This window comes from Anoplopoma fimbria, chromosome 19, assembly GCF_027596085.1.
Source record: "Anoplopoma fimbria isolate UVic2021 breed Golden Eagle Sablefish chromosome 19, Afim_UVic_2022, whole genome shotgun sequence".
Classification (NCBI taxonomy): domain Eukaryota; kingdom Metazoa; phylum Chordata; class Actinopteri; order Perciformes; family Anoplopomatidae; genus Anoplopoma; species Anoplopoma fimbria.
In genome coordinates, this window is record NC_072467.1 from 4,742,965 (window position 1) to 4,769,635 (window position 26,671).

Sequence of the window (26,671 nt, forward strand, 5' to 3'; positions counted from 1 at the left end):
CTCAATCAGTGCCCTCAGCGAAGTCTATGGCCAAGGGATTTAATGATAAATGATTTTAACACAACAGATGAGTCATGCAGTGGCATTACTAAAAGTTGAATCAGGTTTTAGGGATTAATCTCTCCTCTGCATCAGTTAAAGTTGATCAGGAAAAGAGTTATATTAATCCAACCATATTCTCTAACTATTATCTCATCTAATATCAATAAATCTAGACCCAAAATTTTCCAATTGACAAATAATATAATAATGAATAGAATCCACTATAACGAAAGATTTTATATATATATATATGTATGTATATACAGTGCTGTGAAAAAGTATTTGCCACCTTCCTGGTTTCTTATTTTTTTGCATATTTGTCACACTTATTGTTTCAGATCATCAAACAAATTTAAATATTAGACAAAGATAACCTGAGTAAATACAAAATGCAGTTTTTAAATGATGATTTCATTTATTAAGGGAAAAAAGCTATCCAAACCTACCTGGCCCTATGTGAAAAAGTAATTGCCCCCCCCTTGATAAATCATGAATGAAGTGTGATTAACCACATTTTTTTTGAAAGCTGAGTTCAATTTCACTAGCTACACCCAGGCCTGATTACTGCCAGACCTGTTGAATCAAGAAATCACTTAAATAGAACCTGTCTGACAAAGTGAAATAGGCTAAAAGATCTCAAAAAGCAACACATCATGGCATCCATGGGAGAGTTCCAAGGCGATAGCCACTGCTGACCAAAAAGAACACAAAGGCTCGTCTCACATTTGCCAAAAAACATCTTGATGATCCTCAAGACTTTTGGGCAAATATTCTGTGGACTGACGAGACAAAAGTTTAACTTTTTTGAAAGTGTTACATCTAGCGTAAAATTAACACAGCATTTCATAAAACCAACATCATACCAACAGTCAAACATGGTGGTGGTAGTGTGATGGTCTGGGGCTGCTTTGCAGCTTCAGGACCTGGACGACTTGCCATAATTGATGGAACCATGAATTCTGCTCTCTACCAGAAAACCCTGAAGGAGAATGTCCGGCCATCAGTTCGTGACCTCAAGTTTAAGCGCACTTGGGTTATGCAGCAGGACAATGATCCGAAACACATCAGCAAGTCCACCTCTGAATGGCTCATAAAAACCAAAATGAAGGTTTTGGAGTGGACTAATCAAAGTCCGGACTTAAATCCGATTGAGATGCTGTGGCATGACCTTAAACAAGCCGTTTATGCTCGAAAACCATCCAATGTGGCTGAATTAAAACAATTCTGCAAAGAGGAGTGGGCCAAAATTCCTCCACAGCGATGTGAAAGACTCATTGCCAGTTATCGCAAACGATTGATTGCAGTTGTTGCCGCCAAGGGTTATTAGGTTTAGGGGGCAATTACTTTTTCACATAGGGCCAAGTAGGTTTGGATAGCTTTTTTCCCTTAATAAATGAAATCATAATTTAAAAACTGCATTTTGTATTTACTCGGGTTATCTTTGTCTAATATTAAAATTTGTTTGATCTGAAACATTTAATAATTCAATAAAAAATCAGGAAGGGGGCAAATAAGAAAGTAAAGTAAGTATTGAACACGTCACCATTTTTCTCAGTAAATATATTTCTAAAGGTGCTATAGACATGATATTTTCACCAGATGTCGGTAACAACCCAAGTAATCCATACATACAAAGAAAACCAAACAAATAAGTTCCGAAATTAAGTTATGTGTAATAAAATGGAATGACACAGGGAAAAGTATTGAACACATGAAGAAAGTGAGGTGCAAAAAGGCGTGGAAAGCCAAGACACCAGCTGAAATCTATCAGTAATTAGAAAGCAATCATGCCCCTTGTCAGTGCAAATTAATATCAGCTGGTTCAGTCCCAACTAATGGCCTATAAAAGGGTGTCTCATTACACAAGAAACATCTCATGATGGGTAAAAGCAAACAGCTCTCTCAAGACCTTCGCAACCTTATTGTTGCAAAACATACTGATGGCTTTGGTTACAGAAGGATTTCTTAACTTCTGAACACTGTTGGGTCCATAATACGGAAGTGGAAAGAACATAATTTCACCATAAACCGGCCACGACCAGGTGCTCCTCTCAAGATTTCTGACAGAGGAGTGAAAAGAATTATCAGAAGAGTTGTCCAAGAGCCAAGGATCACTTGTGGAGAGCTTCAGAAAGTCCTGGAATTAGCAGGTACAATTGTTTCAAAGAAAACAATAAGTAATGCACTCAACTGCCGTGGCCTGTATGCACGCTCACCACGCAAGACTCCATTGCTGAAGAAAAAACATGTTGAAGCTCGTTTAAAGTTTGCTGCACAACATACACAACCTGTGAAATACTGGGAGAATATAGTCTGGTCAGATGAGACCAAAATTGAACTCGTCTTGATGCTGTCATAACCAACAAAGGCTTTTGTACAAAGTATTAAATAAATTTCAGTAAGCGTGTTCAATACTTTTTCCCTGTGTCATTCCATTTTATTACACATAACTTAATTTCTGAAGTTATTTGTTTGGTTTTCTTTGTATGTATGGATTACTTGGGTTGTTACCGACATCTGGTGAAAATGTCATGTCAATAGGACCTTTAGAAATATATTTACTGAGAAAAATGGTGACGTGTTCAAAACTTATTTTACCCGCTATATATATATATATATATATATATATATATATATATATATATATATATATATATATATATGTATGTATATCAATCTTTTCAACTAAAGATGTCTTTACTTCAATTCTAAAAATCAATATTAACAAGTAATTAAAGCTGCAATGTTAAAACTGTTGTTTGTTTGCTACAAAAAAACAACAACAAACAATAGATTATTTCACAATAATTTTAAAATACACTTAGTTTATTGGGTTAGGTTTAGCTGAAATGTGTGGTTAAATTCTTAATTTTTATAAGGGGTGTTGCTATATATTTTTCATACTGTAGAGTGTGATGTTGAGTTGTATTACATTAACTGAAGACAAAATCAAGAAAAATATACAGTATATATCAATATAATTCAACAGTGCCATAAACTATTATTGTTATTGGAACAAAACCACTTGATAAAGGTCAGAGAAAAGATTATTGTTTGTTTGTGTTGAAATATTAATTTAATAAAGTAAGTAGCGTAAATATATAATGACTAACCTTAGAGTTACACATGAAGTTACAAGTGTAAAAAAATACGTTTACTATTTTTGGAATTTCACATATGACACAAACAGCAGTCGTTTTGCTAGTATTCCACATAACTTTCAATAATGTTCATTGTAATACTAATCAACTTATCTACCTGTTGCTCATTGTTTTGTGAGACTATTTAGTACTATTTAGTTTGAGTTACATTTAATGTCATGAATAAATTAATTTCTATAGGCTATTCAAAATGGAAAGACTTGCCATATACCCACAAACCGCCTGCTTACTCTCACCATTCTTTAAACTGGACGAATTGGGATGCTGCTCTAGGTTGTTCTGAATACCTCGATCAATTACATTTTCAGCAATGGTAAGTACACTAAGAGAAAAGAAGAGGTATTTGTTTTGTCCTGCTGCACATACAATAAAAATACAGCGTGACCTGCACATTGTAGGTCATTCAGACCCTGTGAAGGTTCTTGTTTGGAAATCAATCCATGAGCTCTCTGTAGCAAGCATGGCTTATATAGTAATCAATTAATATAATGCTATGCAATAAGAAGTTTACTATTATGTGTACTGTTATAATCACCTGATGCAATATCTCTGAAATTCCTGTAATTTGTTCTCTGTTCTCACTTTTACCTCTAATCTCTTCAGTGCATCACCACAGATCAAACAGTAACTGGAGCATTTGATTGGCAGTTGAGGGCGGCAAATAGGGTGCAGGTCATCAACAAGTCAACATTACCAATACCTTATAAAAGTCAGCAGATTCACACCATATTTTTCACAGCCATGGCAATGAAGCTCATTTGTGGTTGTCTTCTGGCAGTTGCCATGCTTGGCTGTCTGGCTGATGCTCAGTATCCCCAGTATCCCCAGCAGCCCAAGCAGCCTCAGCAGCCCAAGCAGCCTCAGAGGCCCCAGGTGCCCCAGGTGCCCCAGGTGCCCCAGCAGCCTCAGAGGCCCCAGGTGCCCCAGCAGCCTCAGCAGCCCAAGCAGCCTCAGAGGCCCCAGGTGCCCCAGGTGCCCCAGCAGCCTCAGAGGCCCCAGGTGCCCCAGCAGCCTCAGCAGCCCAAGCAGCCTCAGTGGCCCCAGCAGCCTCAGCAGCCCAAGCTACCTCAGAGGCCCCAGGTGCCCCAGCAGCCTCAGCAGCCTCAGCAGCCCAAGCAGCCTCAGAGGCCCCAGGTGCCCCAGCAGCCTCAGGGGCCCCAGCAGCCTCAGCAGCCCAAGCAGCCTCAGTGGCCCCAGCAGCCCAAGCTACCTCAGAGGCCCCAGGTGCCCCAGCAGCCTCAGCAGCCTCAGCAGCCCAATCAGCCTCAGTGGCCCCAGGTGCCCCAGGAACCTCAGCAGCCCAAGCAGCCTCAGTGGCCCCAGGTGCCCCAGGAACCTCAGCAGCCCAAGCAGCCTCAGTGGCCCCAGCAGCCTCAGCAGCCTCAGCAGCCCAAGCAGCCCACAACAACATTTAACACTTGTGAAGTGTCTGATTACTACAAGGTACAGTGTGGAGCTTCTGGGATTTCTGCTTCAGATTGTGACGCTATAAACTGCTGCTTTGATGGAAAAATGTGCTTTTATGGCAAAGCTGGTAAGCATTTCCTTTCCCTTTCAGAAATATATGGATATGTACAAAGAGTATAGCATTAGTACCTCATCTTTGCTTTAAAATTTGTTGTTCTCAGTGACTCTTCAGTGCACCCAGGACGCCCAAATGATTGTGGTGGTGGCCAGAGATGCCACCCTACCCAACATCGACTTAGAGTCAATTACTTTCCTTGGAAATGATCCGAACTGCAATCCTGTTGACACCACTTCAGTTTTTGCCATCTACCAGTTCCCTGTGACTTCCTGCGGCACTTCCATGATGGTAAGGGTTGCAACTCATTTGACTGTTCAATTTGATTGGTATTAATTTGTGTTGGGTAATTTTCAAAATTGAAACACTGTCAATGTAATGTAGGAGGAGCCTGGGGTTCTTATCTATGAGAACAGGATGACCGCCTCATATGAAGTCGCTATCGGACCCTACGGAATAATTACCAGGGACAGCAGCTATGAGTATGTTTTTCTTTCTTTAACATTGAGTGGTCACAACATTAGAGATTGCTACTTCTACTGCTCAGCTAAGGCTTTACGTTTTCAGACAATTCAGTAGTATCCAGAGGATACATTAAACTGACCTTGAAGTCACTACAATGGCTTAGGGTTAGTTCATTGTGGTATTTAACAAGACAAACTCCAACTGACATAGACCTTATTACTTGTTTCAGTCTGACTGTCCAGTGTAGATATATCGGCACCTCAGTTGAGGCTCTGGTCATTGAGGTTGGCCTTGTTCCTCAACCACCCCCAGTTGCAGCTCCTGGACCTCTGCGCGTGGAGCTGAGGCTGGGCAACGGACAGTGTACTGCCAAGGGTTGCGTGGAAGGTTAGTGTGAAGGAGATATTTTTGTGCAGTTTGTTTTATTTTGCGGTGACTGTGTCAGCACCCAATCTTTTTTGCTTGAGCAGAGGATGTGGCCTACAGCTCCTTTTACATGGATTCGGACTACCCCGTCACAAAGGTGCTCCGTGAAGCTGTGTACCTTGAAGTCCAAATTCTGGAGAGGACTGATCCCAACCTTGTGTTGACTCTTGGAAGATGCTGGGCAACTATTAACCCCTACCCTCATAGTCTTCCTCAGTGGGACTTGCTGATTGATGGGTAAGAGTAAGTGTTGATTTGACTTGGAAATAGTGATTTATTATAGATTTTTTATTATGTTAAACTCAATCCCTAATCCACAATCTCTCTTCTTGCCACAGCTGCCCATACCGTGATGACCGTTACCTGACAGCCCTGGTCCCTGTGGATGCCTCATCAGGACTTATGTACCCAACCCACTACAGGCGTTTTGTTTTCAAGATGTTCACATTTGTAGCTTCTGGAAGTGCCAGTCCCAACAAGGGAGGGGCTGCAGATCCAGCAGTTATGACTCCTCTCAATGAAAAGGTATAGGATCAAGCTATCTAAGATTTTTTTTTTTTAGCTCAGTTCAGTTTTTATATATATTTTTTAATATCATCTTATGTAATTGTTTTCAAACGACACATTTGTTTTTAACTAGGTGTATATCCACTGCGAAACAGTTGTGTGTCACCCCTCTCTTGGAAATGATTGTGAACCCAGGTGCTTCAGAAAGAGTAAGTAGTACGGTATATACTCTGATGATATACACACCATCAATATAGTGTAAATCAGAAATATGTTGCCCTTGATTTTGACTAAAATTAATACAGGGAGCTGAATAGATTACGCTTTTCAAGTGTTTTACAGGATCAGCAAGGTTTGTGGTATAAAAATCTGGAAAAACTCTAAGATGAACATATTCTAACCAAAAGAGTAAATTATGACTGACATTAACTTGTGTCTTAACCTCAAGTCTGACAGCAACTAACCCTTGCCATGTGTTGTACACAGGGAGAGCCATTGGTGATTCAGGCCAGGGAGGCTCCAGAGCTGAGGCCACCGTGGTTAGCAGTAAGGAGCTTGTCATCATCGACCCAAGCCGGAGAATTCAGTAATAACATGCAGCCAGAACTTTATAGTTAATTCTCTGTGCCAGAAGGCTACTAAAAAGTGATTGAGTTTCAAATAAATCTCTTAAATTGCTGAATTATGTAATCTGGTTTTATAAAATGACATTCTGATACATTTTTTACTTGTGACCTCGCAGAGGTATTATAAGATACATATGACTATGCTTTGGCATGACGTTCTTGACATCCAGCAGATCAGATGTTGCTTTGTGTTCTGACAGTAATGTAACGAAGCAAAATAAAAAGACAATTTAGTGGCTGTCAAAAAGCTTTCCACCATGTGCTGTTGTTGATTTAAATATTTGAATTAAACTGAAACCACTAATTAAGTAAATCAGCTGACTTAGCCCTGCCTAGTTACATCTTGCATTAAGCTAATAAAACACTAGAGCAATTTGTGTTTGTTTGGAACATAGAACTTTTATATATCCTGTCTTTTAAAGGAAAAAAGCCTGAGTTCTTGAATGCCTTTGCACATTTAACTACCACTCAGACTATATCTTAAAGCAGTTAGGCCAATAATACAATGAAAAAATCAATATGCTTAGAACAATCTTTCAACAAAAAAAAAACCAACAGTAGAAAATTAATATATATACTAATAATACCTTTTAAGGAAATAATTCACTGTAATATAAATACATTTAAATAAAAGAAATATTGACATAAAAGAGGGTTCAAAAATGGTTCCCAACCTCGGGGTCAGGGCCCCCAGAAGGAGTGGTGAAATGAATTTAAGGGATCACACTGAGATTACAAGGGGAAAAAAGTATGAAAAAACCCCCCATTTTTTTTGATAACTGCAGACCTGTACTACGTTATTAATAATCCAACTCAAAAACTGAAATCGTTCAGAACTAGCAATGATCCAACCTTTATCATAAAAGCAGTGCTCTCAGAAGACTACCATGACCTCTGCTGTAATCTATAATATTACTCACACACCCATGTTTGTACCAAAAAACAAAATAATTCATTACATTTTCTATGAAACCACAGGGACGTATATGTACGACGAAAACTAACACTTAATTTCCCAGAAACCTTCAGCGTACGGGAGAATGACGTAGAAAACCACCACCTCCCAGCGGCCAATGAGCTTGACATACGGAAGCGGGATCACATTCTGATTGGACGTTGAAAACGCTAATTTGCATAAGTGAGTCCAATTCAGTTCTCTCCGCCGTGCGTCGTAAACCTCCCCTCATGAGGCTCAGATCATCCCGCTATGCTTTGCTCTTCCAGCTAAGTAGCCTAACCAGTGAACTGCGGTCGTCAGCCAGTCCCTCATACCGACTCAGAGCCACGTTTCACACCGGTCTTCCTTTACTTTTCGCCCGGAAACTCACGATGCAGTCGAGTCGTCATGTGGCGTTAACCAGCAGCAGCAGAGCGGAGGAGCAAGGGCCGGGGCTTCTCAGAGACGTGCCCGCCGTCACCACAGACATAGCGGGTCCTCCCACGGAGAGGATACGAGTGGCAGGCATGCTCCTCCTCAACGAGAGAAACTCAAGGACCCCGAGTCCTCTGTTAGCGGGGAACTGTGACGACGACTCGGAGGCAGAGGCGTTCAAAGATGGGAGAACCGAGGAGGTCGACCGGGACACCAGGGGCAGGGCGTTCACCTGGTGCCGGGACTTTCTGTCAGGGTCTTGGAAGACCGTCAAAGAGGGGGATTTTCAAATCAGCATCGTCAGGTAAATTATGGCTACTGTAGCTGTAGGTCCTCTTCTTTTACATCATCAGGAAAGGGTAGATATTAAGAAGGAAAGCCTATCTACACTATGAACAGTGTGGCATGAATGCACTAAGATACAGTAGGAAGAGTGTGTATGTGTAGCAAGTAGGCAAAATACATATGCAGTTGTATAGATATGAATGCACACTATAGTTATATACAGTACCAGTCAAAAGTTTGGACACACCTTCTCATTCAATGGTTTTTCTTTATTTTTATTTTTATTTTTTTTCTACATTGTAGATTAATATTGAAGACATCCAAACTATGAAGGAACACATGTGGAATTATGTGGTAAACAAACAAATGCTCAACAAACCAGAATATGTTTTATATTTTAGATTCTTCAAAGTAGTTGAATGAGAAGGTGTGTCCAAACTTTTGACTGGTACTGTACATGCACAGTAGTATGAAATAAATATGGGTTTTAGTAGCATATGCTATACATGTAGTGTACTCGTAGTAGTGTGGCAGTGCTCATTAAGTCTGAGCCAGCAGCTGGTCATGCAAATGATCAGTCTCTTGAAAACAGATATTTTAGGCCAGATGGTAAAATTGTTGTCTGTGAGGCTAAACCACTTGTAGTTGATGCTGAAGCCTGCAAGGGTAAACCCAACATAAGAGCATTCTAAGAAGGATCTACTGCTGTAGTGTGACTCATATATACGACTAGATTCTTTGGGGTTAAATTGACTTTGCTCTGATGTGATAACACTGGTGTTTTCTTTTCCTTCGCAGTGGTGGACTGAGTAATCTGCTTTATCTGTGTTGTTTGCCGGACCATGTACAAACTATGGGAGAGGAACCTCGCCAAGTGCTCCTCAGAGTCTATGGTGCCATCTTACAGGTTGGTCTGTCTATTAGGGGTCCTCAATAAGCTATTTGACCATTAATATGTGTAGTTGTATGATAATGTTAATTATCATGGGGAGAAAATTGTAATCCATCATTGTAGTCAATCTATTGCAGAAGTGTCATTTTCGTTCACATTAGAGGTATGAACTATACCAAAAAGGGCATCAAACTGTGTCTGACTGTGTTTCTTTCTGTGGCGGAGGGAGTGGACTCACTGGTGTTGGAGAGCGTGATGTTTGCAATCCTGGCGGAACGAACTCTTGGACCAAAACTTTACGGCATCTTCCCTGAAGGACGCTTAGAACAATTCCTTCCGGTATTAATGCACACCTAACTGATTTTTGTGTGGTGACATAGTGACGCACATCCTTGAATTTCATTTGTGCTTTGTTTACAAAAGCATCTTTAGCAATACATTCATAAACTCTTTAGTTGCATAGTCAGCCACCACATATGTGTAGATTTAAAGGTCAGAGTGTATTTACCTGATCTAGTTCCTAATGTAGAGGAAGCATTTGAATCATCTGTATTCTTCTGTTTTTACAGAATACTCGCATGCGCACGGTTCAACTGTCAAATCCAGCCATATCAACTGAGATTGCCACTAAATTGGCACATTTCCATAAAATGAGCATGCCCTTCATCAAAGAGCCCAAGTGGCTCTTTGGGACCATTAACAAGTAAGGACAACCTGAAATCACTCTCTTTCTTTAAATAGAACGGCCTGTTTTATAATGATTAAATATACTGTTTGTTTTTTCCCTGTCAGATACTTGGATCAAGTGATGTCGCTTCATTTTGTGCGTGAAGCACATGTGAAGAAGTACAAGAAGCTGATGAAGTTGGACCTACCTGCTGAGCTGGATAGCCTCCGGTGAGTTGGGGCACAATCCACAAATGCTGTATATTACATGGAGTGACTTAATACATATGGTATACATAAAGCCCTAAAGTTGTGGGAGGTACAGTTCCGGAAAGACGGTCCGTTTCAAAATTACATTAAAGGCAAGTAGCAGAACGATGATGGAATGACTATTTCTTGTGTGTTGACAGGATGTTTGGTCATATTACCTACTGTAATTTAAACACTGTTAGTGCTGTTCATACTGTGTGTATTCAGTATATTTACACAATTGTTTTTGACTTTAGACAGGGAGGCAGTTTAACCGTCGTGTCCCAAATGAACAAAGGAACAAATGAACGGTTACATGTTAAACCTATTTATACAGACTGCCAAGATTTTTTTTTTTTTTTTTTTTTTTTTTAGCCGAGGCTTAAAAGAAACCCTGAGAACCGGATTCTGAAACCAATGTGGGACAGCAAACTGGGTATCCTGTCATCTACTGTGCTCAGCTACATTCATTTCTATTATCCAACGAGTTCAATACATGTGCCATATTCAAAGTAAATGTCAGCTTACAGAATATATGTACCTATTGAGACTTAAACATTATATATATTTATATATATATATATATATATATGTTTATAGTCTCAATAGGTACATATATTCTGTAAGCTGACATTATATATATTATATATATATATATATATATATATATATATATATATGCTACCTGAATTAGGCTACAAGGGTTATAGTTTGAGATTTGTTGCACACAAAAATCTAATTCAGGGGGAAAGAGCCTTTCTTTGTTTTAGTCTAATGGCTGACCTTTGTCCCAGTGCTTCCACGACTTCAGTCCTCCAGGCAGTCTGACCTCGGCAGCCAACAGAAAATCATCCCAGTGTTTATTGTCTGTGTGTTATCTATGAGCACATTTGTTATCTTGTAGATATGTAGCTGTCTCGCACTGAGGAAAATATTGTATGTTATAGCCACTACATGGAAATCCCCTGGCGAATTGCAGCAGACATCTGAAGTCGTATCTGGTTTCATAACATCTTCTCTTTGGCTTACACATGAATTTTTATCTATGCCACTTAGATAACATGACATGTTGATGTGTCATTGACTCTGTGTAGTTGGAATGTTCTAGGTCGTAGTAACTACACAGATATAAAAGTTAAGATAACATAGACTTTTGGACATCTTTTTTTTTGTATTTTAAAGAATATCTTTTATTTTGGCCTAATATCTCATAAACGTTATACTACCTGTGAATGCAACACTGACAATATATTTCTGTCAACCCTTTTTTTCTGTCATCACCTACTCGGTTTATCTGGTACACAACAGTGCGTTGTTGGGAGCGACTCCATCGCCAGTGGTGTTCTGCCACAATGACGTCCAGGAAGGTAAAAACTTGTCCTGACCTGTCATTGCTCTGGTATAGGTATATAACATGAGTCGAAGGAGGGTGGGGTGTAGACATTAATAGGAACAGCTCACATTCACATGCATCATCCTGTGGTTTGAAATCTGTCAATGAGTTGGCAGTCAGCGATTTAGGTTTCTAATGAATGGGACTGTCTCACAGAACCAAGAGTGTGTGGACACCAGAACATTATACACATGTGTGATTGTGATGTATGCAATTACACCAATATATATTTTTCCAATACCATGTGCATTATTATGCTGCTATAAAAGTGTCAGCTCGTCTGGGAAGCTCTTCAGCTTTTCCACTGTACGGGCCAGTCAAATTCCTCCACACTTAACTGGGAAAACCAATTCTTTATTGGCTGTGTATATGTATAGATAGATAGATAGATAGATAGATAGATAGATAGATAGATAGATATTTGTCAATACAACAGAAATAGTTTCCAATTTTGTTAGGCTACACCTCACGGTAGCGGAAGTTATTAGAGAGTTTGGATTATGGTGGTTTTCTCACTTCCTTGTTTTGCCGCTGCAGGGAACATTCTGATGCTGGATGGCACGGACCACAACTCAACAGATAAACTCATGCTGATTGACTTTGAGTACAGCAGTTACAATTACAGGTAAAGTTTTAAACTATCAAATGAGGCTTTAGCTCCAATTGTAGATTGTGCCCTTGTGTATAAATATAAATCATTTTACATTTTTTTTTGTGTAGGGGTTTTGACTTTGGGAACCATTTCTGTGAGTGGATGTATGACTACACCTATAACCAGTGGCCCTTCTACAAAGCCACACCAGAGAACTTTCCAACCAGAGAGCAGCAGGTCAGTCCAAACCCTTTACAGCTAAAAATGGCAGTCCATCTTTCTTTTGCCCAACCCTTGCTCTTGAACTAAAGGAAAATTTAGGCTAAAATAATCTACTATTATTGTTATCATATACTAAAGCTTAGAAAAATTATGTTAAAATACAAGCCTCAAACTTGAGACCATTTTGCTATTTGATCACACCATCCACAACGACAAATCAGACCAGGGGTGTAAAGTGGGGGGGGGCAATTTCAAACTCTGCCTTCACGTTGATCTCAAGTTTCGTGAGAGCATCTTACACGGTTGCAATGCTACCAGGGTGACAACAATCAGGGGGAATGATAAACATCTGGCAAAGGACTCACAAACACCTCTATGGTAGTTCCCACTGCAGAAAGTGTCTCCATGACTATATTTTCACTTTGACATGAAGACGCCTAATTCAGTTTAATTCTAAAAGTGTATTCTAAAGTCTTGGAAGATTAGAGAAAAGGTCAAATAGCAAGTGGTGGTTAGCCTTTTGATGAAATATAAAACCTTTTATTACTTTAATTGGAAGCATTAAATGCATTAGATCAGTTTTCTTTTGCCTATATAATTACAGTCATGTAGCATCAACAATTTTAACTGTTAAAACAGCATAAAAATGTTCCCAATTCTTAAAGCCATCACTGCCCATCTGGAGCATGACCCAGGTAATCTCCTCAGGGAACAGATGTGTCAAGTGCTCCGACCACACAGTGCCATCTAGTGGTAAAAGCTGCTTTTGCAATTTTGTGTTCAAGAGAGAACTATATAAGACTCTGTAGGACATTCAGGAAATCAAATTATTAAAATGTTAATTCACTTTTTCCCCCTTGAAGGACCCTGTCCTACTACATTTCAATAAAACATACTAAACATTCATTCACTGCTTTTTGGGACCATTGTTTGTATTGTAATTTTTCTTTCTGAACACTTGGGTAATTGTTATGAAAATTTGATACTGGAGCTATTTTATCCCAATGGCTGAAACTAATGTCACTACCTTCTAAAGATAACCAAACTCAAATAAAAATATAGAAGGGAATGGAACAAAACAAAACAAAAAATAGTGGTTATTGCGCAATATTAGGGGTTATTGCGCAATAGTCACTGTTGTGGAGGTCTTGAACAAATGAGGATGTAATAAATTATCAACAGATGATAACTTGCTACATTTATAAAATGTGTCACAAATCATTTTGCTTTTTATTTCAGCTTCATTTTATCAGAGGTTATTTGGCAGAGCAGAGAAGACACTCTGACATCACCATGGACCAGACACAGATCGAAGAGGACATGATAATTGAAGCTAACAGGTAACACACGATGTTCCGATGATTTATAGCAGCCGTATGTATGGTTAAAATGTATAGCAGAATCACCAGAACCCTGATTTTGTTTTGTTATGTAGGTACGCATTAGCATCACATTTCCTCTGGGGGCTGTGGTCCGTCATTCAAGCAAAGATATCTAAGATTGAGTTTGGATATATGGTAAGGAGATTATTTTATTTTTTTGACAGTCTCATGCTAACATCCGCTACATATTACATTTATTTCAATACACCAGATGATTTTAGTAGACCTTGCCTCATAATAAACCATATTGTTTTGCAGGACTACGCCCTGTGTCGGTTTGATGCCTACTCCAAGCAAAAAAAGCTCTTCTCCTGATTTCCACCATGTTAATCAGAATGTAATGTCTATTTTTTCAACTGTGTTATGTTATCGAAACTCCAGTATCATGCAGTTCTGCTTATAACAAGCAATGTTGGATGAATGTTGCAATTTCCTCGCTGCGGGACTAATGAAGGATTATCTTATCTTATTGTCTCTTATGAAAGATAGACATTTAGATTTGAACACAATGCAAGCAATCCCTTTTATTGAAGCACTTTTCCCCATAGTGGGAAATTTTGTTCGGGCAGGTATAGCTCTATCGCAATTAATGTTGTTGTTACTCATTTAAGAGGCTCATGTCTTTGAATTCATGTCTTTACACTTAAGACTGTGAATCGTACTGTTCTAGTCATTTTGGTTTACTAAGCCAATCATATTCCGCGTGGTAGGTTTTTGTGTATCTCATTGCTTTGGTGTTTCTAGTCATTCTACCTCACATCTTTCATCTGTTGCTCATTCTGCTTTAGTGTTTTTCTTTTATAGTCCAGTCAAGTTAAGTTAAATGCTTACCCACATTTAGCAAATTATTGCACAAGGGCTAATTAATACAGTATCACCAAAGTAAACAATACTGTATAAGGCAGTTAAGTCACAATTATTGGATCTATTAACTGCACCTTTTTTTTCCGTCCATATTTAATTCAGCTTGTATTTTTATTTTAGTCTTTTGTCATTTGTCATTCTTAATGATTCTTAATAACTAAAATGCAAGTAACCATGTCAACCTGTAACTGTTTTGTTTTCAAGCAACATTGGTTCAGTACCGTTTTATTCTGTTAAAACTTCTCTGTATTATTTCTGTCAATTAGCACTAAAGTCCTATCATTTAAAAGCTAATAAACATATGTGCTTGGAACCTGTATCAGTGCTGTACTGTTTTTCTTATATACCACTATGTATCTGTCAGTAAAAAGATATTTTAACATATGCATTGATGCATTTTGTCAAACATAAAGTTAAACTCATAACTGCTAACTTGATTGTCCCATGGTGACGTCAAGAGCAGAGTGTGTTTCATCCCAGACTGTATGTCCCGCCTCCATGTGCCAAGAATAGACCAGCCAGAAGAAAAACTACACTGCTCGAAGACCAAGGGACACTTTTGAATTGACTTGTTTATCGCAGAACAAATAGGATTCTGAAGTTGAAGATTTGATCTTGCTGTGCACTGCACGGTTTTCTTTAATGAGCTCTTTCTATTGGCATGCGGTCTTAAATCGTTGCTCTCAGCTGTTTCACTATTTCTGTCAAAGAGCATGTGACAGGGAGAGCTAAAGCATGGAGAAGCAGACGAGCCAGTGGAACATGGACTAAACTGCTTGTTTGTCCTTGATATTCTTCAGGGGAATTGTCTTCCCTTATTTCAAGCTCTTACAGTGCCATTCTGAAAGTGTGTTTGAAGCAGTTGTGTGAGAGGTGCATATCATCTTAATAAGTTATAATGTCTAAACTCGGATCCAAACAACACTCTGTCGGTCTGACGAATCCTCTCAGGCAAAATGTTATGATGCTATTGGAGTGGATAGGTTTATGGCTGAAATATATTCTAAGAAGGATTTGGGGAGCTTTTCCACCAGTCAAAAGTCAGATAGCATCACCAGGTATCACAGATACAGGATCATGCAAGGCAGACTCTGAGTGGGAAACCAATGAGGCTCTTCGCACATATCGACCTGGAAATGGAAACGAAACCACTGTAACAGTCCAAACCAGTACATATGCATTCCATGTAAGTATAAAACAAAACAAAAATATCTCAACTGTATAAGTTAATTAAAAAACTAACTAGAGGCTGCACAAACTTTGGTTTGATAATTCATTAAGGTGGATCTTGGGAGACTCTCAGAGTGCAGTGAGTACTTCCGAGCCTTGTCCCAGTCCAGTATGAGAGAGACCTCAGAGAGCCTCATCCACCTGGAGCATGTGTCCTCCTCTGCCTTCCACAATCTCCTGGAGTTTTCTTTCCTTAATCAGTTTAAAGTCCCTCAGGAGGAGTTGGGCACACACATCCAGGTATGCACACTACTCATCTCCATGACTATTTATCCCTGTCGCTATCAGACATTGCGTGATTTCCATCAGCGCCGTGACACACCCCAAAACGAACCTACCATCTTTTATTTTCTCCCTTTAAAACTCTGGAGGTCAGCAGCTATCTCCTGGCCGAGGCCTTCCTCTCAAGGTGCTTGTCAGTCCTCGCGGATAAACTTAGCCCAGGTAACTGTTTGTCTTACCTGAGTCTGGCTCAGGAGATCTGCTGTGTGGAGCTGAAGACGACAGTGTTCACCTACCTGAGTAGAAACCTGCTGGAGCTTCCTCACCTTATCAAGTATGCAGCGCTTAATGGTAGAATTACATGAGATGAAATCTTTGTACTGTAATCAAAGATTTGTTACAAGAACAGAGTTGACTTCATGTTTCTTTCTTGTCCCTAAAACTGATTCACCCCTCAGGTGTCTGGAGGATGCAGAGAAGGACAAAGTTGTCAACCTGAGGATACAAGGAGACAGACGTCTCTGCAGCCTTAGGAAAGAGAACCTGACTTCTTGGAATGACCCAGAAACAGAACTTGCCCGACATATCTTCACCCTGAAAGGCTCAGAGGACAGCGGAGATTGGTATCCAGTTACAGAGCTTCCTTTCAGTGCTGATAAGTGGTGCTTCACCGCAGTGGTCCTGTATAACTACCTGTACGTTATAGGAGGCTACCGGCAGCCTGTTAAGAGAGGCTGGGAGTTCAAGATGGCTTCCTCAAGGTATAATCCCTTCACTCATTCATGGGCTGCCACAGCTCCTCTGATCAAGGTGAGATTTCTCGGTCTTCTACCGTGTGAATCAATCAGATGACCAGTCTACCCCAAACAAATGAAAACTTGCCTGGCCTTCCGCAGTCATTTCTTCAACACTAATGAAAACTGTCTGTTGCACCCACAGCACAGAAGGCACTTCAGTGCAGTGGCCTGTGAAGGCTGTATTTACGCTGTGGGAGGCTGGTACTTGGACTCACTGGTGACCCCAGACTCCAGCACAGCTCTTTATACAGCTGTAGAACGCTATGATCCATGGGAGGACACATGGAGGTTTGTGTCCTCTTTATCAGTGTAGTTAAGGCTGTTTTTTGGGATGACACTGAAAACACATTTTCTAATTGATAAGGATTACCCTTCAAAAAAGTTATCCTTGAATTATTTGTTGGTGTATTAGTGACTGAATATAATCTCTGCTTCAGGTTTGTCTCCTCACTGCCACTCACTGACTTCCAGTTCACCATGTCCTTGTCACATGACGTGCCCCTTGTCACTAGCCTTGGACACTGTCTCTATGTGTTGGGGAGCATCCAGAGGACTGGAGAGAAACTGCTGTTGCAGTACAACACGAGTCAAGGTACGGCAGAAGAGCACAGCACTGTTTGGCAAGAAGAATATGTTTTTTTTTAACAGCCTAGAAAGCTTGTACTCACAGTTCAGACCATTTTCTTAAACGCTTATCAGCAAGTATGACGAATGGTGTTTCTATATTCTTCTCTGTCTATTAGACTCCTGGTCTGAACTGCTTCCTACCCTCACCAGAGCAGATGCAGACCTCCCTACTCTTTACTTCCTGGGTGCCACTGACAGGCTGCTTGTGATTGGTGGGAACAACTCAGAGAATGTGGTGACATCATTCTGCGTGCAGTCTCAGAGATGGGGACAGGTGCGAAGTTATTTGTATCTGAAGCACAAAGACCTCTTTCATATTCATGCCATATATTTTTTATCTAAAGTAAAAATGGGTTTTATCCTCTTAGGTGCGCAGGGCTGAGAAAGTGGCATTTGCAGGACAGGGGGCAGTTGTAGGCGAACAGGTCCTGATGCCAAGTATAGAGCACAACACTGTTGCAAGGATGGATCTCCAAACCCTCTCCCTCAGACTTTTTCCTCCTCTACCCATTCCCACCCGCTATGAAGCTGTCTTTTATCTTCACTTTTAATGTCCTAGTTAGCTATAGTTTTGCTATACTGCACACAATTTGTGATTGTTTTTGTGGCTGTATGTTATAGTGCCTGAGTCTTCCTCAAACATAAGAATATAAACTCCCTAGGTGGATTAACATTATCTCTTGTGTTTAAAATCCCAGTCTGTTAGTTTAAAGTGTTAAAGGCAGATAACAGTTAGATGTATACCTAAAGCACAGAGAGAAAAATAATTGAAGAATATTAAGAACTTCAGAACATGACTTCATTGTAAATTATAACTGTGTTTAACCATGGTTCAGTTGGACTTTGGAAGGCTACTTAATAGGCTGCTTTTTAATAAAATGGAGTTGGTGCTGTATAAGCATAGTCTCTGCTTTTCTCCCTTTTATATGAGATACAAAATCTGTATTTTCTTGGTTAATAAGGGTAATTCATGAATAAGGGCGCTACATAGGGAATCATGACATTTAAGACCTGATCTAAGACTGGAGTATGATGTCTCCCTTTGTTTATATTATGTTTGGTATTTACATTAAAAAATACATTTTCTTCTCTATTATTTACATTATTGTTTGATTTTAAAATTGTAACTGTACGACCTAAACTCGATGGTTTGTGAAAATGTCACACTATTAAGACAACACATTTCGTTTTCTATCTTCTCTTTTATGCCTCTAGTCTTATTTTGTACCACTTGAATCTGCTGATAATAATCTGAGATTTGCATACTGTAATCCTGATCACCATTTCATTTTACTATCACAGTTAAATACTGTAGGGACTCTCAGTACTTGAAAAGGCAGCGTCACATTTCTCTCAATTACATCCTCACACAGCACTGCAGCAGATTCAGTTACATAGCAGAGACGTCAAGGCACATGAGGTTAGGCTCTGTCTATGTTTGGTGTCTTGTTACAAAATGAAGCATGTCACGGGTGAGAGAGAGAGGAACAGGCAGAGAGGGGGAGAGAGAGAGAGAGTAAACTAGAGAGTGGTGTTGGGGAAGGGGGAAAGAGGGCGGGAGGGTTGGAAAGCTCAGGAGACGACAGCTCTGACCTCACTACCTGAGGAAAGCCACATCAAGGGCACTGGAGTCACACCGATCACACAACCCTGAGTACAGAGGAATTTAATTTCCTCACTGACACAAATCAAAGTCACAGCTTTCCTCTGCCTGAGTGGATTATACTGACTCTGTTCTGACATAGGTAATGTATCTGTCTCTTATTTATAATCCTTTTTCAGTTCTGTATGTAGTTAGTTAGAGATTTGTCTGCTTGATACTTGTAGTGCTAACTCTTATGTTTTAATTACATAAGAGTATAATGTTAAAATGCTAGATTGTTGAAATCTTTGAGTGTGTTGTTGTGTTAAGCCATGTATGTTAGAAATCAGGTTAAAATCATGATCAACTGATCAATACATTTTCACTGTTTGTGCAGTTCAGTACAAACAAATGCTGACCTTCAAAATGTCTAACAGATTCTCACAGTGTTTTGCAATGGCAAAGTGTTTAGCATTCATCTGTTAATGTGCTCTGTGTTTATATTGTCATGCCCATCTGAGGTCTGGCGCATGCTCAGCCGGTGTACTGCTATATCTGGCCGTTGAACTTTGTCCCACTTGGTGAATGTTCAGTCATATGACATGGAAAAAGAAATCCTAGAGTTGTCACCCTGTCCATTACATGGAGTGGTTTATGAACTCCAAATATTTTTGTTTAGGATTTTACAAGGGCATTGTAATAAAAAGACAATGACTGAACCTTTCCAACTTTCTAATATTGCTATATATATTTATTTTCGTGCTAAAATCTGCCAAACCCATATCAGTGGCCTTCCCTATCTCATTATGAGCAAACATATGGTGCATGATTGAGTTACGACTAAGATTATATCAAAGCACAGAAGACCTTAAAATTAGCTTGAGAGTTAATGGACCTTAACAAAGTTTTATTTAATTTTATTTCAGAATTGAATATTCTAAAATAAATGTTGATGATACAAATTTCACATTGAATGATACAGAGAAGGTTAACAGTTGTTAATATGTCTAACCCAACCTACATCTTCAAATTACCTTTCAATTATTTTCTAATAGCATTCTAATAGTCTATATTCCCAGTCATAAACCTGATGAATTAAAAAGTTTCGACATGGTTTGCAGGTTAGTACTTTTCAGAGATGGCTGAGGCGCATCAGGCGGTGGGCTTCCAGTTCACTGTGCGCCCAGAAGGTGTGGACCTTAAACTGAGTGAAGAGGTCATCAGAAACATCTACCTGTCTGGAGTGACAGCATGGAAGAAGCGGGCCATTCAATTCAAGGTACAATAGCCAACACTAAAGATCTAGTGTGCAAAAATGTGGAGTCACTAGATAATACGATTACAAACTAGCTTTCAAAAGTAGCATTTAAGATCTATAAAGGAATTCAACTTGGTTGTGCATTTTCATTCATTAATTCATCATTCATCATCTGAGCATAACATAGAAGATGAAGATTAATCTGGTGTTGGTATCGAATCTTGTTGTTTTCACTCACAGAATGGTGTATTAGCTGGAGTCTATCCTGCCAGTCCCTCCAGTTGGCTGATTGTTGTGATTGCCATGATGAGTTCCTTATACATCCGCATAGACCCCTCTCTAGGAATGATTGAAGCAATCAAGGAAAACCTACCACACAGGTCAGAGATCTCAAGCAACCACTAATATGTCTTTCCTTCTTGATGTTCAGATTTTTAATATTGTACTGGACCTTTAGCTTTGCATATACGAGCTATGCAGTCAGTCAGCTATTTAAGAGAATCTGTAATGTCATTGTGCAGAGTTGTGCCTTTTCTTTGCAGAGACTATTTATCAGTGCAGACCCGGGCGGTGCTGGGTGCCATTCTGTTTGCCACTGGACTGTGGCTATTCCTCATCTACCTCTTGAGATACACGCTCAAAGCTCTGCTCTCCTACCATGGATGGATTTTTGAATCCCATGGGAAAATGAGACCATCTACAAAAATGTGGCTGGTACGTTTGTCTTTCTGCCTTTCCTCTCACTCTGTCTGAAGCTTTAATCATACTGTGTTCCATTTAATTATCTGGCTACCAGTGCATCATTACTATTAAGTCTTTGCATGCCTTTCTCAGTGCAGAGGGTATGGTTGAATTCTAATCCGTTACAAAGGGTCATCTGGTATGCTATGATATGTGTGTGTGACCTTCTGGGTGTTGTTTGTTTGTTCCCAGAGCCTCGTGAAGATGTTCTCCGGACGCAGGCCGCTGCTCTACAGTTTTCAGGCCTCCTTACCCAGGCTCCCTGTGCCCAGTGTGGATGATACAATTCACAGGGTGTGAAACTACACAGTATTGACCTACCACGACCACAATAAGTGAATGTGTCATCTTGAAATGAATGACATGGAGACACACTTAATGATTGCATGTTTTTAAGTGTTACCTAACATCTAAACATCATCATTTTTCATGATGACAATTTCAGAACTAACACCACATTTCTAACTACCATTTCTAACTTTAACACCTAAACCTATCTAGCACATTAACTAAACATACACTTTTCCAACTAATATATTTTTGTTGTTAGACCAGACAGACATAGTTTGACTGTACTTTCAATTAGCTCCCTTCCCTTTTTGCACCCTGTGAAAGCTACAGTACCAACCTGTCATGTCCTATTTGCTGCAAAAGTGCTGGATGTCTTTCAGGTTTTCTGTTTTTGTAGCTCATGCTGTCCTATATCAGCTGTATATACATAAAAAAAGACATAAAAAAAAAGACATTTAAACCTATCCTTTACAGTGACACTCCATGGTGAGATGTTGTTAAGAGTAGTGGTTTCCATCCAGTTATAAGTCATAAAACATCACTATGATAAAAAGAAAAACTCAAACTGCTCCTCTGTCCTGACATCACACACCATGTTTTCTCAACAGTACCTGGAGTCAGTCTGTCCTCTGCTGAACAGTGAGCAGTACAACCAAATGAAGATGTTGGCCAATGACTTTAAAGATTCACTAGCAGCCCAGCTACAAAGATACCTAATCCTAAAATCTTGGTGGGCGACAAATTATGTGAGTAGGACCTGCAAGATGAACATCGGAACTCAAATTGAATTAAATCATAATGTTATTCAATAATAAAGTGTTATCTTCTCTAGGTAAGTGACTGGTGGGAGGAGTACATCTACCTCAGGGGTAGGAGTCCTATCATGGTGAACAGTAACTTCTATATAATGGTAAGATACAGTAGTCTATCACCAGGTCAGCCTGTTGTGCCACTGGGGTGTATAAGTCATGTTTCATAATTTTTATTGAAAAATTCTAGAAAAAGACATATTCCTTTAATTCCCTAAACTTCACCTCGCTAAATGCCAGTAACCAAAATAATAATTGTTAATAATAATTACTCTTATTAAATCATATTTGTCTCTCTATGTGGTTTATACTTGTGCTATGCTTTTTGTCTTTTTGTGTTGATTGGATGAGTCTGCTTTGTCTTTGTGGTGAATGTCTTAGGACCTCTTGTACTTGACCCCAACACACCGACAGGCTGCTCGGGCAGGGAATGTGGTGCATGCCATGCTGCAGTACAGGCGCAAACTGGAACGTGGTGAACATGAACCTGTAATGCTTGCCATGACTTTAATACAATACATCTAAACAAATCAGCCAATCAGGTTGTAGCCAACAAACTGTAAAACCACATACTTCATTCTTCTCAATAATGATTGCTTTTTTCTTTATTCTTCTCAGCTGCGGGCTTTGGGGACAGTTCCTATGTGTTCCACTCAGATGGAGAGGATATTTAACACCACCCGCATCCCTGGGATTGAAACAGGTAAACAACTACTCTGTACAGTTTAAAGGGTTAAACAACACTCCGAAGCATAGGGCAGACCTGGGTTGAAACTTGCTGTCAAAGCACATGCATCAGCAGTTAAAATGAAAAAAAAACTGCTTTAACATCACTAATTGAGGTATGAACAGAAGTGCAACTGGTTTAAAAGTTTAAGCTCCCAGTCCAATGTGCTACAGTGTTGATTTACCCTCTAACAACTGTATGCAGGCGCACATGATTATGAATGTGAGATAAAAGGAGCGTTGGTCAATCTGTTTGTGTTTCAGGGTTATTCCGGTTCTTAATAGTCAACATTTTATCTTTAAGATTAGCCGACTGCATCTTCCCTCTTATTATTTCATGTGTCCACACATGCTTCCTTTTCTTGTCGACCCTTCCCCTACAGATATAGTGCAGCACCTGACTGATCGTAAGCACCTGGTTGTCTACCACAAGGGCAGATTCTTCAAAGTGTGGTTGTACACTGGAGGGCGCCACCTCTTACCCAGTGAACTTGAGACACAGTTTCAAAGGATCCTCAATGATACATCAGAACCCCAGCCAGGAGAACTCAAATTAGCTGCCCTGACTGCAGGAAACAGGTAAATATAATCACACACATACACACACACACATGCACAGGACACATGTGCACATACACACACAAAATAAGATGGAAAATTGTCTTACTCGGACATCCCTTTCTAGAGTTCCATGGGCTCGGGCTCGGATTAAATATTTCAGCCAGGGAGGAAACAAAGTGTCCCTGGATGCCATTGAGTCAGCTGCCTTCTTCCTGACGCTAGATGACGAGCCACAGGGTTATGACCCTGCCAAGACCAAATCGCTTGACAGTTACGCCAAGTCTCTGCTTCATGGAAAATGTTACGACAGGTATGCACAGAAGTCCAGGGGGAGGTCCCTGCTATTAGCTGCAGTACTGGTTAGATTTCTGGTAGCTAGTTTCCCTAAAAAAAAAACGTGTTTTCCTCTTTCACAGGTGGTTTGACAAGTCTTTCACATTGATCTCTTATCCAAATGGAAAAATGGGTGTTAATGCTGAACATTCTTGGGCTGATGCACCAATTGTAGGACATATGTGGGAGGTATTTAACGTGTGCTGATATTGTATTTCAAAAAGATGGAAAATTTGCAGATATTTTCAGCCAGCATTTTTTGTCTATGTAGTATGTTCTTGCAACAGACTGCTTCCATCTTGGCTACACAGAGGAGGGACATTGTAAAGGGGATGTGAACAAAGGGCTGCCTTATCCCTCTCGACTACAGTGGCAAATTCCAAAGGAGGTGCAGTAGGGCCTTAAATCATGAATTGCCATTGACCTATTTGAAAGCATTTAATGGTATTTGCTGTAGGTTATTAACTGTATTTTCATCACAAAACGAATCAGGATATCCTTCTGTTTCCCCCTCTCTTAGTGCCTAGAGGTCATTGATACATCATACTTAACAGCCAAGCAGATAGCTGACGACGTGGACTTCCATGGCTATCTATTTAATGAGTTTGGGAAAGGACTGATCAAGAAGTGCAGGAGCAGCCCTGATGCCTTTATTCAGTTGGCCCTGCAGCTGGCACAGTTCAGGGTAAGGCTGCCGTCTCCATGACATTACTGACATTGTCGCTCACTGTTGTCTTTGATTGTATCACCCACCATCACAAACTTACTTCAATCCATCTGCTTTTTAGGACCAGGGTGTGTTCTGTCTGACTTACGAGTCATCAATGACGCGTATGTTCAGAGACGGTCGGACAGAGACGGTACGCTCCTGCACTTCGGAGGCTGTTGCATTTGTCAGAGCCATGGAGGATGCAGGTGCAACAGTAAGCAGAACACAACCACACACAGAACAAAATAAAATGAATCAGGAAAACACAATATTAAACCAAAGAGGTCTGTAGTGGAATCACAGGCGGGTCCAGCGGGGTTGAAGACTTTAAAACCATTTACTGGAGTATAGGTCAATACTTAAAACAATTTGCTAAATAATTAGACTTTAGACATATGTGGTTTCAAATGTGTGTGTTATCAGGCTCACAATTCACAATCAGTGTCTTGGTGTGAATGGACACACTTGCTGTAAGTATGACAGGTCACATTTTGGAGAGGACACGATGTGAGAGGTCACATTGTGCTCTGTAGGACTTGGTCACCTGGACCTAGAGGCAATGTGTTTCCTTGTGCCGGTGCCCTGGACTCTGAACTCTTGGACGTTCTTGCCGGGTTAAACTAGGTCATTTGGATATGATGTGAATGTTGTATGTACTGGCCTAGATGCTACTTGTCTGTGACGTTTGTTTTTTTTGATCAGAATGCCCAGAGGCTTGCCCTGTTTCGGAAAGCAGCAGATAAGCATCAAAACATGTATCGTCTGGCCATGACTGGTTCTGGTATCGACCGTCACCTCTTCTGTCTCTACATAGTGTCCAAATACCTTGGCGTTGACTCCCCATTCCTTGAGAAGGTTAGAACTATTCTCATCGATTATATCTCTAACATTTGATTGGTTTCAGATTGACAGTTTTTCTCTTAACCTACCTATCACAACTTTAATCCTTTCTCATCTGCCCTAACATTCAATATCTTTGCTTCTAGGTGCTTTCAGAGCCCTGGAAGTTGTCTACCAGCCAGACTCCACAGCAGCAGCTCAATTTAGTTGACATCAACAAGTTCCCTAAATATGTGGGTGCTGGTGGTGGATTTGGCCCAGTGAGTAAAAATGAATTTATTAAAGGGATGTGCAAAAGCTACAAACAGGTCATAATGTGAAGTCCTGAAGTGGAGGCATTTTGTGAAGTTATTGTAATAGCACCTCCTGTCTACCACCAGGTGGCTGATGATGGTTATGGTGTGTCTTATATAATTGTTGGGGAAAACCTCATCACATTCCATATCTCCAGCAAGTTCTCCAGCCCTGACACAGTAAGAGCACAAAATGAGAGCAATGCATATTATCATATATGTATAGCGTGTTGTGATATCTTTCAAAACTCAACACTCTTCATGTCTCTCTCTGTTATTGTCTTTTTGTGTGACCTGCAGGACTCATACCGGTTTGGTCAGAACATTTGTAAGTCCATGCTTGATATCCGAGCACTTTTCAAGCCTGAAAATGATAAGAAGACGGCGGAGAATGCAACGGATGTACAGCTGGGAAATGGGAAAAAGCACATATAACAGACAGTGTGGAGTGGTATGCTGGATTTGACTCACATAAAACCTGTGAGTTTCTTTGTCATGCTTCATTCATAAACAACTAAAGTTCGGGTGACAAGTTACACTAATGATCTTTTTGGTCACATTATACGAGCTGGTTATTCCACTGATATAAGAAATAGTTGTTACTTCTCTAATATATTTCTATTTGATATTATACCTTCCAGAGATGTGTTATTTTGGTGCTGAGGGATGGATCTTCCAAAACGGGAATTTTAATTTATGCAATTGTTTCTCTATCCTTTTTGTTAGTTTATGCCATTAACTGTATAAAAAGCTAACATAATAAATCTAAATATAAACGTTATATATGGTCTATGGCTTTTGCATATGAAACTTGTAAATATAAAACTCAGTAATGTCTGAACTATAAATTATTTGTTACATGCCAGTATTTATGAATTGCTGTTGTCATTTTTGAATAAAATATTAAAGATTATCATGCATCTATTACATACATCTCATAATCAGCGGCTTTGTACTAATATTTTTGTATTTCTCTCTCTAGACAT

At 39.8% G+C, this 26,671-nt stretch overlaps 4 protein-coding genes across 4 annotated transcripts; all 4 read left to right on the forward strand.

Moving 5' to 3' along the window:
* The first annotated feature begins 3,944 nt into the window (after positions 1-3,944).
* Positions 3,945-6,340, forward strand: LOC129108122 (zona pellucida sperm-binding protein 4-like). The gene is made up of 7 exons (XM_054619792.1): positions 3,945-4,737; positions 4,832-5,016; positions 5,110-5,207; positions 5,420-5,577; positions 5,661-5,853; positions 5,955-6,141; positions 6,257-6,340. Exons 1-7 carry the CDS (start codon positions 3,945-3,947, stop codon positions 6,338-6,340), a joined length of 1,698 nt encoding a protein of 565 aa, XP_054475767.1.
* A 1,546-nt stretch (positions 6,341-7,886) lies between these two features.
* Positions 7,887-14,983, forward strand: chkb (choline kinase beta). Its single transcript, XM_054619795.1, has 11 exons — positions 7,887-8,425; positions 9,205-9,313; positions 9,524-9,637; positions 9,868-10,001; positions 10,091-10,195; positions 11,522-11,580; positions 12,144-12,231; positions 12,327-12,435; positions 13,660-13,760; positions 13,856-13,937; positions 14,061-14,983. The coding sequence occupies exons 1-11, from the start codon at positions 7,935-7,937 to the stop codon at positions 14,115-14,117; spliced, it is 1,449 nt and encodes a 482-aa protein (XP_054475770.1). The 5' UTR covers positions 7,887-7,934; the 3' UTR covers positions 14,118-14,983.
* Positions 14,984-15,630: 647 nt separating this feature from the next.
* Positions 15,631-18,093, forward strand: LOC129107910 (kelch-like protein 6). Its single transcript, XM_054619520.1, has 8 exons — positions 15,631-15,852; positions 15,948-16,136; positions 16,268-16,452; positions 16,577-16,928; positions 17,058-17,203; positions 17,353-17,507; positions 17,659-17,816; positions 17,911-18,093. The coding sequence occupies exons 1-8, from the start codon at positions 15,631-15,633 to the stop codon at positions 18,091-18,093; spliced, it is 1,590 nt and encodes a 529-aa protein (XP_054475495.1).
* Positions 18,094-19,138: 1,045 nt separating this feature from the next.
* cpt1b (carnitine palmitoyltransferase 1B (muscle)) lies at positions 19,139-26,569 on the forward strand. The gene is made up of 19 exons (XM_054619779.1): positions 19,139-19,287; positions 20,246-20,403; positions 20,623-20,762; positions 20,925-21,096; positions 21,316-21,417; positions 22,023-22,160; positions 22,247-22,324; positions 22,605-22,712; positions 22,842-22,926; positions 23,333-23,528; positions 23,635-23,820; positions 23,927-24,032; positions 24,115-24,231; positions 24,364-24,528; positions 24,632-24,766; positions 25,255-25,407; positions 25,539-25,652; positions 25,773-25,865; positions 25,986-26,569. The coding sequence occupies exons 2-19, from the start codon at positions 20,263-20,265 to the stop codon at positions 26,118-26,120; spliced, it is 2,364 nt and encodes a 787-aa protein (XP_054475754.1). The 5' UTR covers positions 19,139-19,287; positions 20,246-20,262; the 3' UTR covers positions 26,121-26,569.
* The last annotated feature ends 102 nt before the right edge of the window (positions 26,570-26,671 follow it).

What these genes read in the sequence shown, in the direction of transcription:
- LOC129108122 (XM_054619792.1), top strand. Translation starts at nt 3,945, where the DNA reads ATGGCAATGAAGCTCATTTGTGGTTGTCTTCTGGCAGTTGCCATGCTT. An exon ending in GTGCTTTTATGGCAAAGCTG is followed by an intron (nt 4,738 to 4,831) that starts GTAAGCATTTCC and finishes TGTTGTTCTCAG; the next exon opens with TGACTCTTCAGTGCACCCAG. An exon ending in CCTGCGGCACTTCCATGATG is followed by an intron (nt 5,017 to 5,109) that starts GTAAGGGTTGCA and finishes AATGTAATGTAG; the next exon opens with GAGGAGCCTGGGGTTCTTAT.
- chkb (XM_054619795.1), top strand. Translation starts at nt 7,935, where the DNA reads ATGAGGCTCAGATCATCCCGCTATGCTTTGCTCTTCCAGCTAAGTAGC. An exon ending in GCTTAGAACAATTCCTTCCG is followed by an intron (nt 9,638 to 9,867) that starts GTATTAATGCAC and finishes CTGTTTTTACAG; the next exon opens with AATACTCGCATGCGCACGGT. An exon ending in TTCCAACCAGAGAGCAGCAG is followed by an intron (nt 12,436 to 13,659) that starts GTCAGTCCAAAC and finishes TTTTTATTTCAG; the next exon opens with CTTCATTTTATCAGAGGTTA.
- LOC129107910 (XM_054619520.1), top strand. Translation starts at nt 15,631, where the DNA reads ATGCTATTGGAGTGGATAGGTTTATGGCTGAAATATATTCTAAGAAGG. An exon ending in CCAGTACATATGCATTCCAT is followed by an intron (nt 15,853 to 15,947) that starts GTAAGTATAAAA and finishes TAATTCATTAAG; the next exon opens with GTGGATCTTGGGAGACTCTC. An exon ending in CCACAGCTCCTCTGATCAAG is followed by an intron (nt 16,929 to 17,057) that starts GTGAGATTTCTC and finishes TTGCACCCACAG; the next exon opens with CACAGAAGGCACTTCAGTGC.
- cpt1b (XM_054619779.1), top strand. Translation starts at nt 20,263, where the DNA reads ATGGCTGAGGCGCATCAGGCGGTGGGCTTCCAGTTCACTGTGCGCCCA. An exon ending in TTGTAGGACATATGTGGGAG is followed by an intron (nt 24,033 to 24,114) that starts GTATTTAACGTG and finishes TTGTCTATGTAG; the next exon opens with TATGTTCTTGCAACAGACTG. An exon ending in AGTGGCAAATTCCAAAGGAG is followed by an intron (nt 24,232 to 24,363) that starts GTGCAGTAGGGC and finishes CCCCTCTCTTAG; the next exon opens with TGCCTAGAGGTCATTGATAC.